Source organism: Cannabis sativa, chromosome 5 (assembly GCF_029168945.1).
Source record: "Cannabis sativa cultivar Pink pepper isolate KNU-18-1 chromosome 5, ASM2916894v1, whole genome shotgun sequence".
In the NCBI taxonomy this organism is placed as follows: Eukaryota; Viridiplantae; Streptophyta; class Magnoliopsida; order Rosales; family Cannabaceae; genus Cannabis; species Cannabis sativa.
Genome location: NC_083605.1, coordinates 14,239,061 through 14,251,278, shown reverse-complemented (window position 1 = coordinate 14,251,278; position 12,218 = coordinate 14,239,061). Strand labels below are relative to the sequence as shown.

General features: G+C 34.9%; 1 protein-coding gene across 1 annotated transcript; it reads left to right on the top strand.

The window, feature by feature from the left end:
- The first annotated feature begins 4,377 nt into the window (after window positions 1–4,377).
- Window positions 4,378–6,661, top strand: LOC115717372 (protein DETOXIFICATION 49). The gene has a single exon (XM_030646340.2). It carries the CDS (start codon window positions 4,640–4,642, stop codon window positions 6,419–6,421), a length of 1,782 nt encoding a protein of 593 aa, XP_030502200.2. The 5' UTR covers window positions 4,378–4,639; the 3' UTR covers window positions 6,422–6,661.
- Window positions 6,662–12,218: the final 5,557 nt, after the last annotated feature.

Below are 12,218 nucleotides of genomic sequence, written 5' to 3'. Positions count from 1 at the left end.
TAAATATCAACAACAATCTTCTTATATCTAGGCAAATATCCCACAAATATTGGAAAATTAGTTATTTTCGGTTGAGGATGCACCATTTTGAAATGGAGTGCTAAACACATGCATTTTGGACTGCCGATGCTCACCCACAACGACACATAGGCTGTAATGTCCCCACTTCAAGCCTCCATTGGGTCCTTACACCCACAGAATAAATGGCTCTTATACACAATTATGCCATTCTGGCTGCTTCATGGTCTGATGACTGACCCTACAGACCAACACGAGTGTTTCTAGCGTGCTTTGTCCTCACTCGCACGCTTCCTGGGAAAACTTCCCAGGAGGTCACCCATCCTGAAATTGGGCAAGGTCAAGCACGCTTAACTGTGGAGTTCTTTCGAGATGGCTACCGAAAAAAAAGATGCACCTTGTTGATATAGGTAGTACCAATCAATCCATTTAACCTCTCTTCAACTGTGTAGTCCCATACCTACACAGTCTCAGAATCATCCCACTTGACCTTCCCCAGGCGATGTGGGATTGCACAGCTTACCTGATATTTCTCCTTACGGATCACGGGACTACTGACTGTCACATAGGCTGTGGCGATGTGCTCCACCAACCCTCGCTTAGCTCAATTTCTCGATTCTCGATTAAAATGCACTAGCTTTCCTTGTAAGATAATTTTGGACATGATAACTTCAGAATTGAGTCATGGCTGTGAGACACACTTGATCCGTCTTGAAATTATGTTTCAAATGCAAGTTGAACCAGATCATTTGGATAAAAATTGATGGAGTTATGCCTATTTTACTAAAGGCAGTGTATGCTGTCTTATACCAGTTGCGAGCACTACCATGGCCAAATGACAAAGGTTGACTATGCTTGTTCTCGAACCCCTCGGGCTGTGTTTTTACTTGGATTTTGATGGTGAGTCATATTTTGGCACACTTGGGTGTGTGAGTCCTAGCGCCAAATGGTTGGTTGACATTTTCGAGCCCTCTAGAAGTTTCATAGGGCCCTCAAGAAGGATGCCTTGATTTATTTGACATTTATGAGTCTTGGTCAAAGTCGCAAGGCTGACTATATTGTCTTCAAGGTTGGCATGTGGCCCTTGTACAAGAGTATACATTTTATTTTTTTGCGAAAATTGAGTATAACAAAATTTATTAGCGACGATCTTCGAAAAAAAGTGTTTTGAGGACCGTCACGAATGTCCATTTTTGCAGTAGTGAAAAGCTTAAAAATAACAATAAAAAGAAATACCATAAAAAATGACCGACCATAAAATTGCCATAATTAGGTAAAAACTTTTTCAAAATTCATAATGAATGTAAATTCTATTTTAGTTAATGATTATATGGGCTTTGACACAATTTTACTAAAAAAAAGTTAGTCAATAATTAATGAATTTATAATTGATGCTATAAATCGTATCTTCATGTGAGACAAATGAAAAAATTTATAGTGTCGATTCATTATGTGATAGCCTGCATGCTCATTTTTATTGTGGTGAGGCGAAGGATAACACAAAAAGCTTAATTAAACAAGATCCATAATTTTTGTCCTAAATCACAATTCTTCTTTCACATAAAAACTCAAAAAATTGTAAAGATGTTCCTAAGAATTTATCAAGTCCTCACATATGCTCAATAGTATCTAATTTTTTAGAATGTCCTCAAGATTTTATAAATTTCAAAATTGTATATGGTGTAAAACAAATGATCAGCAATATAGTAACCACAAAAACATCCCGAACAATTCTTTTAAAAAAAAAGAAGGGGGCATTAATTAATTCATCATAATTATTGCATGAACATCCCGAACTGAAATCTTGTTTAGAGAAATTAAAAAATATTAATTAGTTTTTTTATTATTATTAATTAAGTAAAATTTATCCTTTTTTTCTCACTTTACATTTTGGAGGGAATATCTAATACTTCAGACACAAGTCGAGCATTCCACCGAAAGTTGGAACAATGATCATCAATTAAGATAATATTTGATAAAAAACTGTCACCAAAAAAAATAAACAAATAAATAAAACAATTAAGATATATCTATATATATTTCCTACACATATTGACGTCATATAATTCATTCAGATGACTACATATTTTTTTTTTTTCGGAAAAATATAAAAAATAAAGACAATTTTTTTTTTTTTGGAGTATTAGAAATTTAGAAGGAAAAAGAAAAGAAATGGGGACTGAAATAGTTTTCTTTACTTTTTGGGACCTAATATACAATGGCATAATAAAACAAATAAGAGTAGTTTAGTTTTAAAGCATGTGGAAAATTTCCACACGTTTTTATGAATTAATCTTAATGATTATATAATTAGTGTTTATACCTGAGTCAAAAAGAGAGTAGTGTTCCAGTGGGCTCAATTTTCATGCCATTGTCATAAAAGGAATTATATGTAATATATATAAATTTGTTATAATCAAAGAGAAGAAAGTGAACAAGTTTAAATGAGAGTTTCTATCGATCGTCTTATCGCAAATAAATGAAGACCAACCCACTTATTAGTTAAGGTAGGTTGACTAGGTGGGTGGAACTTCGTTGGCCATCCACTTGGCAGTATCAACAATCTACATATCTTGTGTAAGTGTAACCAATTGAAATGTTGTTTGAAGAGCGACTTTGTTCAAAGATAAATATCCAAAAATTGAAGGCTTAACAATGTTCCCAAGCAAATGAAAAGGTTCCAATTGGTCCCCTACTTTATACATGGGTCACATGATGAACAAATTTATCCTTTTGCTTAGAGTTGCTTATTAAAAGGGTTTTCCGAGCCATACCCAATAACATTAGACTAGCTATATGGTATATATTATAGGGTAAATAGTGGCATAAGTCCCCAAAGTTTTAAGTTTGTAAGTGGCATAATCTCAATGTTTATTTTTAGCGGCATAAGTACCCAATGTTTGTAAAACTGTAATTTTTCTCTAATTTCGTCAGTACAAACTCTATTATTTTCTTAAATAGGCCACATACAAGGTCCAGATTCTAGATTATTGGGTCTAGACAGAAATATATAGTATCAGTTACTTCTAAATGTTCCTTCAATAAATTTAAAACGGAGTCTGTACTGACAAAACTTGAGGAAAATTACAGTTTTATAAACATTGGGTACTTACGCCGCTAAAAATAAACGTTGAGTTTATACCGCTTACAAACTTAAAACTTTGGGTAGTTATGCCGCTATTTAGCCTATATTATATACTTTAAAATTAAATTAACCTAACTTTTTCATTGTACAAACATATATATCGAATTTGGCACATATATTTTCATTTTATTGGCAGTACAAATATACACAAATTACACTTGCAGTGGTACAAAAAAAATTACTAATAATGTAATAAATTGCAAAAACAAGATTAGAAATAGAAGTTGAACATCATGATCAAGTAATATATACATCTACGAAACGGGCTTTGGGGTGTTTGAAATTCCAACCTCAGCTTAAAGACCCCACCAAAGGTGAGGTGATTTGTAATTTGGCAACATTTTATGGTTGCATCAATCACAGGATTCTTTTTATTTTTTTGAAATTGTGTAATAAAATGAAGTATTTATTAGAGTACATTTTTGGGAGCTTCACGTTCACCACTTTGTTTGTATTCCCCTTATTTTCCAATTTGAGGACATAATTAATAGATGTTATGAGGGTAAGTACGTACTTGAGCAATAAGTACAGTTGCTCAACTCTTTTTGTAATGACTTGATAGCAAGCTGGTAATGGTACTTGTTCTTTGGAAAAACATATATCCGTAACCATAAGATGACAGAAAACCCTTTTGTTCAAACTGATGAAATTTAAACTCCCTTACCAAAGCAGACAATTTTTTTCGAGTTGGCAAATGACGATGTGTGATTGTTTGTATGTTCACATATATTTATTTTATTAAATCACTCGTCATTTTCGAACCATCTCTTTAAACAAACATACATCATTGATGATGGGCCCAACTCTGGGCTTTTGGAAGTATATTGTTAACTCGGCCCATACTATGACTATCCAACAAGGAATATTGTCTTGTTTTCTATGATGAAGTCTCACTACCACATAAACTGTTAACTGTTAAGCATACTAACTAACCGTAAGCTCAACCTTTTCTCTAAGAAAAAGCTAAAGGAAATTTGACTTATTATTTATTTATTTAAGGAAAACTCTTCTTAGGAGAGTACTGTTTGTTGTTACTAATATACAGCTTTCTATTTTATTTAATTATTTTTCTCTTTTACTATTCTTAACATAACGCGTTAAACCGAACAAAAAATACACACGTATGTTATTATATAAAATAACAATATATAAAAATATATACAAAGTTCAACTGTTATTACAACTATATACTTGTTCTAGTATTTAGCCTAATGGGATAATCAAGCGTTTACAAGTCATTCCAAAAGTGAATTTAAAAATCCACTTTGAAGCCATTCCCAAACAGACTCTATAAAAGCACGAGACTTGCAATTCTATACCCCCTCAACTTCCAAGTCTCATCTCTCTCTCTCTCTCTCCCTCTCTCTCTACTACTTGGTGCTTTGTGTGCTTATTTTGAACAAGAACACTCACCAAATTCCTTTTTTTCCTTTATAATTTATTTTTTTCATAACCCAAAAAAAAAGGAGAGCAGAAATGTGTCATCTGTCATCTCCGGTCAGCTACAACGAATGCAAATGCAATTCATCGAACGAACATGTTCCAAACAACAAAGATGGCCGTTCAGAAAACGACGACGAAGGCCTCAAAACTCCACTCATTCAAAAAGGCATCAAAACAACGACGGCACCCCAACAGAACCAACAAGCAGAGAATAACAAAACTACACTAGAAACGAAGCAAACGACACAAATTATTATTACTTCGACAACTAACAACAACAACAACAACAACAACAACACACAGAAATCCCATTTTTTCCGTCTCGTTGATGAGGCCAGTTCAATCGCCGGAATCGCTTTCCCAATGATACTAACGGGTCTTCTACTCTATTCCCGTTCCATGATATCCATGCTCTTCTTGGGTCGGCTCGGCGAGCTCGCTCTAGCCGGCGGCTCACTCGCCGTCGGCTTTGCCAACATCACCGGTTACTCGATCCTCTCTGGCCTTGCCATGGGAATGGAGCCCATTTGCGGTCAAGCTTTTGGGGCTAAAAAAAACACTCTGCTTGGACTCTGTTTACAGAGGACAATTCTTCTTTTGATGTTGACTTCAATACCGATTTCTCTTCTTTGGTTAAACATGAAGAAGATTCTTATTCTTTGTGGGCAAGATGAAGCTATTGCCATGGAAGCTCAATCTTATCTTCTTTACTCTCTTCCTGACCTTTTAGCTCAATCCCTGTTACATCCACTTAGGATTTATCTGAGAACTCAATCCATTACTCTTCCTCTGACCTACTGTGCAACTTTCTCAATCTTTCTCCACATCCCCATTAACTATTTCTTCGTTTCTCACCTCAATTGGGGAATTAAAGGAGTTGCTCTAAGTGGGGTTTTGACCAATTTTAATCTTGTAGCTTCCTTAATCCTCTACATCTTAGTCTCTGGGGCCCACAAGAAAACATGGGGAGGAATTTCCACTGATTGTTTTAAAGATTGGAAAACACTATTGAATTTGGCCATTCCAAGTTGCATCTCGGTCTGCCTTGAATGGTGGTGGTACGAGATCATGATCTTGCTATGTGGCCTTTTAATAAACCCAAGAGCAACCGTGGCTTCCATGGGCATTTTGATCCAAACCACAGCTCTAATCTACATATTCCCTTCTTCTCTAAGCTTCAGCGTATCCACAAGAGTTGGTAACGAGCTTGGTGCTAACAAACCCAAAAAAGCCAGGTTTGCCGCCATTGTAGGCCTCTCTTGCAGCTTCGCACTGGGCTTAGTGGCTCTTGTGTTTGCAGTCATGGTTCGGAAGGTTTGGGCCACTATGTTCACACAAGACAAAGATATTATTTCTTTAACATCGTTGGTTTTGCCAATAATCGGGCTATGTGAGCTCGGTAATTGTCCTCAGACAACGGGTTGTGGGGTCTTGAGAGGAACAGCCAGGCCCAAAGTTGGAGCCAACATAAACTTGGGGTGTTTTTACATGGTGGGAATGCCGGTGGCTCTGGTTTTGTCTTTTTTCGCTGGTTTTGATTTCAAAGGCCTCTGGCTTGGTCTTCTCGCAGCTCAGGGCTGTTGTGCTCTGACCATGCTGGTGGTTTTGGGCCAAACTGATTGGAACTCTGAAGCTCAACGAGCCAAGCTCCTTACCGGAGCTCAAATTATCGATCATGGTGATGATGATGATGATCATGGTGATGATGACAGCGAACTAGTTGACGAAGAGAAACCAAATGAGAAATCTGTTCTAGTCAAAGGAGATGGTTTATACACTACGTTATGTGATTGTAAAAATAATTCACCTGTTTAATAATTTTATGTAACTTTTTTTTTAATTAATTTATTTATTTACTTACTTATATCTTAAACTGTTCTAAACCAAATTCAAGTTGTATAGAAGGGGTGTAAGGTTTTCTTTTTTTATTTTTATTATTTTGGAATTGGGAGGTTTTTTTCGTCTATTGAAGAGAGAAAGATTGACTATCCTTTTTCCATGGTCTTTTTGGCAATATGGGACTCGTATACAGTGATATTATTTTCATTTTGTCAACGTGTGTAATATACATTATGCTGTTAAAATAATATCATGGAAGAAGTACATATTAACTAAAATCATAGGAGAGAGAGAGCCACTGGCCACCTTTTTTTGTTATTGAAAAAGACAACCAAAATGAAAATCACTTCATTATTGTATGAGCGTCACTCTGTTTTATTTGCAAACAATAAAAATGTGAAGAAAAATCAGTTAGAAATAAATAAAGCACTCATCGAAAGAAAAATTCAATTAAGACTTAATTTGCCTTTATACTTAATCACTAGCTAGTTCAATTTTTTTCCTTTATATATGGTGATGTGAAGTTGTGAACAAAACAAGAGTCGGTAGAATCATGATTCATAACGTTTCTTTACAAACTTTTATGTTTAAAAGGTTGTTAGATAAATTAACCTATTTAATACTATACATGTCTGCTTGATTAAAGCCACTTTTATTTAATTATACTCGTTTATATTGTTTAACACTTGCACTGTTTTCAATTCAGTTTTTTTCTTTCTTATTTCTTTTGATTTTTAAATTAGAGTTATATCATATGACTTGCATTAAACACATCTAGATCTACTTGCTTTCCCTGCTGAAAGAGTAGACATGTGCCCCGAATTAGTAATAATGACCCATTATTTCGTTGCAAATGGCAATGCCCGGCCGCTCTTCTTCTTCTTTGTTTTTTTTTTTGTTTGTACAATTTTTTTTATTTATTTTAAGATGAAGTTTAAATAGAAATCTTTATTCCCGTTACTATTACGTGGTTAAGGGCCAATTTGGCACAACTTTGAAAAAAGTTAAGAGCTGCTTTTCAAAAAAGCTGTGACGAAAAAGTGTTTGATAAACAGTTAAAAAATAACTTATTGAAGAATTTATTGAAAAACTGTAGCTAAAAAGCTAAAGCTGGTAAACCCAATTTTTTTTTTAAGAAAAAAAAATTGATTAAAAGATTATAATAAATTATTTTTTACTAAAAATTTATTTAATTATTTATTATATATTACAAAAAGTAGAATATTTTTTTACGGAAAAAATATTTAAAATAAATAATATTTAAATTTTAAAATTTTTTAATTTTTTTAATTTTTTTTTTGGTTTTAAAATAATATTTTATACTTATATTTATATTTTTATTATTAACAAACAATATCAACCTAAATTTTTTATAAACTACAATTTTTTTTATAGAATTGATAAAAATATAATTTAAAAATATTAAAAATTATTTTATCAAATACATATAAATTTATGTCTAATTAAGATTTTTGCCTCCCGAACATTGATATGTACAAAATCATGTCACTTGAACTTTTAATGTCGTTAAAAATACTCCCTGAACTATTGAGATTGTTGGATTTAAAGACTTTTGTCCAATTTTAGTAAAAAAAGTCTAACATGGATGAAAGTTTAGGAGTTATGACTTAGTACATGTCAAAGTTCGAGGTGCATGATTTGGTAGATATCAAAGTCTGTGAGGCATGATTTAGTATATTAACAATCACTGAAATAGTAAAATTGAGTGAAATTAGACAAAAGTCCTTAAATCTAATAATCTTAATAGTTCATGGAAAATTTTTAATGGCCAGAAATTTTAGAGGGTATAATTTGGTAAATGTTAAAATTTAGTGCGTAAAAATACTAATTAGCCTAAATTTATACTATAGAAAAAAATAATTAAAAATACATAGAAAATAAAAATTTTATATAACATATTTTTTATATATATATTTGTGATTTTAATGAAATAGATTAAAATATTATTATTATTATTATACTAGAATCTTAACCACTCGTATTACATTAAAATTTATAATTTACCAAATATTAAGTTCAACTTTATTTCTACATTTCTGCTACAATTATTTTTTCCTACAACACAATTATAATTAATTTTCCCCATAACACAACTGTAATAAACTGCCCTAAATCATTTGGATTCTTTTTCTAAAAGGAGAAGGGAGTTGTTTAAGAAAAAAAAGGAGCTTTTACTGCATATTTTAATCGATAATTCTTTTCTTTAAAAAAAATGGTGCCGATTTGTATGAAGGAACAAAAATATGGAATTTAAATTGTCAACAGAATCACAATATGTCACTTTTTCACGATTATATTATCATATGTAATTGCATTGAATACTATAGAAACACAAATGATAGCATTTAATTAATGAAATATGGTAAATTTTGTCAATATTTGTGGGTGTGTATATATATATAGATTTAGGCATTATGAAAATTTCTATATTTACGTTAAAATTGAAACAATTAGCTGTCTCAATTGACTGCTTTCTAACATACTAGAATGGTGGGTGACCGGTAAACATATAATGGCCAACTTTCATGCAAATTTAAAACGACAAAGGTCCTTTTTATATACACATTAATTAATCTTCATAAATACATTCATATATAAAAATCAAAGTTAGAGCAAGTTTGGCTAGTTTTTAACAAGTAGTTAATAATCTATTCTCTCACAATTGAAAAGTGCCTTCACCAAATTTAAATTTTGTCTATACTTTTGTCCAAATACATTCATCTTTATTTTTCAAGGTTTATTTACTAATGAAATATTTGAATTACTGTGAATTAACCATAGCGTTGAGAACAAAACTTAATCAAGACTCGAAATTAAGAATAATATGATACACAATAATTGACACATTCAAATGGAACAAATTTAAGAGATGAGAATTTAACTTTTATTCATCAACAATAATCTGTACAAGAGAAATTTAAGCTTTGATCAATACGAAATGGAGATTAACTCCATACAAATTGTTTACACTAAAATTAGTTTTGATGGCGTGAACATTAATATTTGACACGTGGCAAGAAAGATGATATCTCAGAGTTGAGTAGTCTCGAATCATAGCAAGTCGACCTGGGAGGGGTCGTTAGCCCTGCACCCAGGTTGACATTGGAAACTCCAGAATGGAAGTTCGAACTTCAAAAACTCGTTTCTAACTCACTATCTTTCAGTATTATGTACTGTGAAGACATGAAACAACTAAATTCAGGTCCCAAGCGCTGAAATTACATGAATTTGGGCCCCAAAAGTCAACCTTGGCACTTAGGGTTTCACTCAGCGCCCACGTTGATGTCCTAACTAGGATTTCAGTTTTTAGGACCATCTTAGCGCAAATGGGTCAAAATTTGTATTGGGACATGAACTAGATATACCACAGATATATTTGAGGCATGAAAATCAAATTCAGAGAAAGTTTATTTTTGTGCCTAGGCACCCAACGCCCAAGTTGATAATTTGTCAATTTGGCCACTTCCAAGTATCAGATGTAAATTTGACTCGTTCATCTTCTTTGTCTTTATATAACATGGGAAAATATGTACTTTTGGAGAAGAAACAACACTTCATGTGTGTTAGAAGCAAGACCCAACACCTAGGTTGACATTTTGTCAACCTCTGCCAATTCCAATGATGTTTTCTGAGAACTCTTTTGGGCATATTCTCCATTTTCAGCAAATATTAATATTCAACTATTTTTGGGGACCAAACATAACTTCCATGAGGCCAAATTTGGGACCCAATGCCCATGTTGACACTTGGCACTAGGCCCAGCACCCAGGTTGATATATTGTCAACCTAGACCATTTCCAACTAGTTTCCAGAAAAAGTATTTTGGGCATTTATTCTGTCATCAGAAATAATGAAGATACAAGAGAACTTGAGGGCAAAACAACAACCATAGGGGCATGAAAGTTGAGCTCAGTGCCCATGTTAAATTGGTGTTGGGCCCAGCGTCCAGGTTGATAATCAACCTGGTGTGCTAGCTTCGATCATCCATATGCTAATTCTGTTCCAAGTATTCTCCCGAGAATGGTCAAAAGCGAGGTTGGAGACCTCGTCCTCAAGTTCTAAAACCTTGAAAGTATCAAAACGACATCCCAAAAGCTTTGAAATGAGCACCCAGGGCCCAGGTTGACATATGGCCTGGTGCATTGGGCCTGCTTATCCGATTCTGATTCCGTCTTGACCGTTTGTCTGGTTTTTCATAAAGCTTGAGAGCCATAAAGTCAGAGAAGTTAAATTCACAACTTTGCATTTTCTCATTCCCAACATGGTAAATTACTCGAAAATGGAAAGTTTCGAGTCTCCCATTTTCGTAAAACAACAACATCTCTGAAAACTGGTGACTAGCTTCACTAGAACAAGGAAATGGACTAAGTGCTGTCAAAATATCACTAAGGCATCAAAAAATACATTGCCGGGATATTTTTTCACTCACCCAGCATCCACGTTGACGTCATATGTAAACCTCAGCGTTGGGATGTCAACCTGAGCGCAGGGTGTCATGGGCTCACCTTTCCAAGCAGCGAAACACTCGTGTGGCACCTTGACTTCTCTAAGCCAAGGTCAGCCTTCTAACCATCTGAGTAACAATGGACTCATTTTTCGTGCGAGCGTGTGCCTCGTGCACACTTTCGTCTCTCGAACAGCTCCTGTCGAGTGATGCTTGCAAGTATCCATGAGTGCACCCATGCATCGAAGCTCTCTAGCCAAGATACTCGCACTGTCCATATGTTCTCACTATGATAAGGCAAATCCCAACACCGATGCTCACCTAGTCACTTATGACCAAGGTAGCATGTGTGACAAGATGCTGACACTAAGCGGACATGCTAATGCTTCTAATCATGCCCTATTCGATACTGTCTAAATCGTTTCCCTCATTGACCAAGGACTCGCATACGTTCATGGTCCAATCCTTAAGGCACCATGCCTCCATGCATGTTAGCATGCCCTTGAGACAAGCCACCAAACTAGTGCATACATTAGACCTCTGTCTCTTTCCAGCATGGTGCATTAGTCGCATGTGCATATGCAAACTAGCCCACGAATGACTACCCTGGTCATCTCATGTTGAGACTCATAGCCAAGGCACACCACAACATCTTTTAGAGGTTTAGGCCACGTCCCGTGCAAGCGGCATACCGCAAGCCAATGGAAACGTACCCGCTAACCTCTGTCAGCATTCTTAAATGTACTAATGGGTCAGCCCGATAATGTCCATGAGTATTCAAACTCCTGGAGACATATGAGTCCCCTCATGGTCCTCATATGCCTACCCCACTAGCCCCACTGACTAATAGTAGCTCACTTAACACCAAGGTGCCATGGGATGGTGGAGAGCTGACACCAGATACTCGCCATTTAAAGAGCATCCTAAGCTTTTAGCCTTCTACTAATAACATATATGATTTTTGCCCTGTACACATATGGTCATTACCATATACCAAATCACAGAGTTTCTCAAATCTGATTGCGTCATTACATTCTTAGACCCAAATAAATGGCGAATGCCAAGTCCCATCCCAATCGAGATAATATTGAAGATATTTACAAAAATGCCACTATCGTACAAACTAAGCATCAGCATGCCACCAGCATGCACAACAACATGCGCCACCACTTGACCACCACTTGGCCAACTTATGGGCATCACCTAGCTTGTAACATGCCATCTTGGCATGCACGTTAAATTCTCCTCCACTTCAACATCTCGATACCCTTACCGACGGATCGCAGGCAAATCTTCATAATCTCGACT

Excerpts from the sequence above, each read along its gene's own strand:
- LOC115717372 (XM_030646340.2), top strand. The coding sequence starts at position 4,640 with ATGTGTCATCTGTCATCTCCGGTCAGCTACAACGAATGCAAATGCAAT.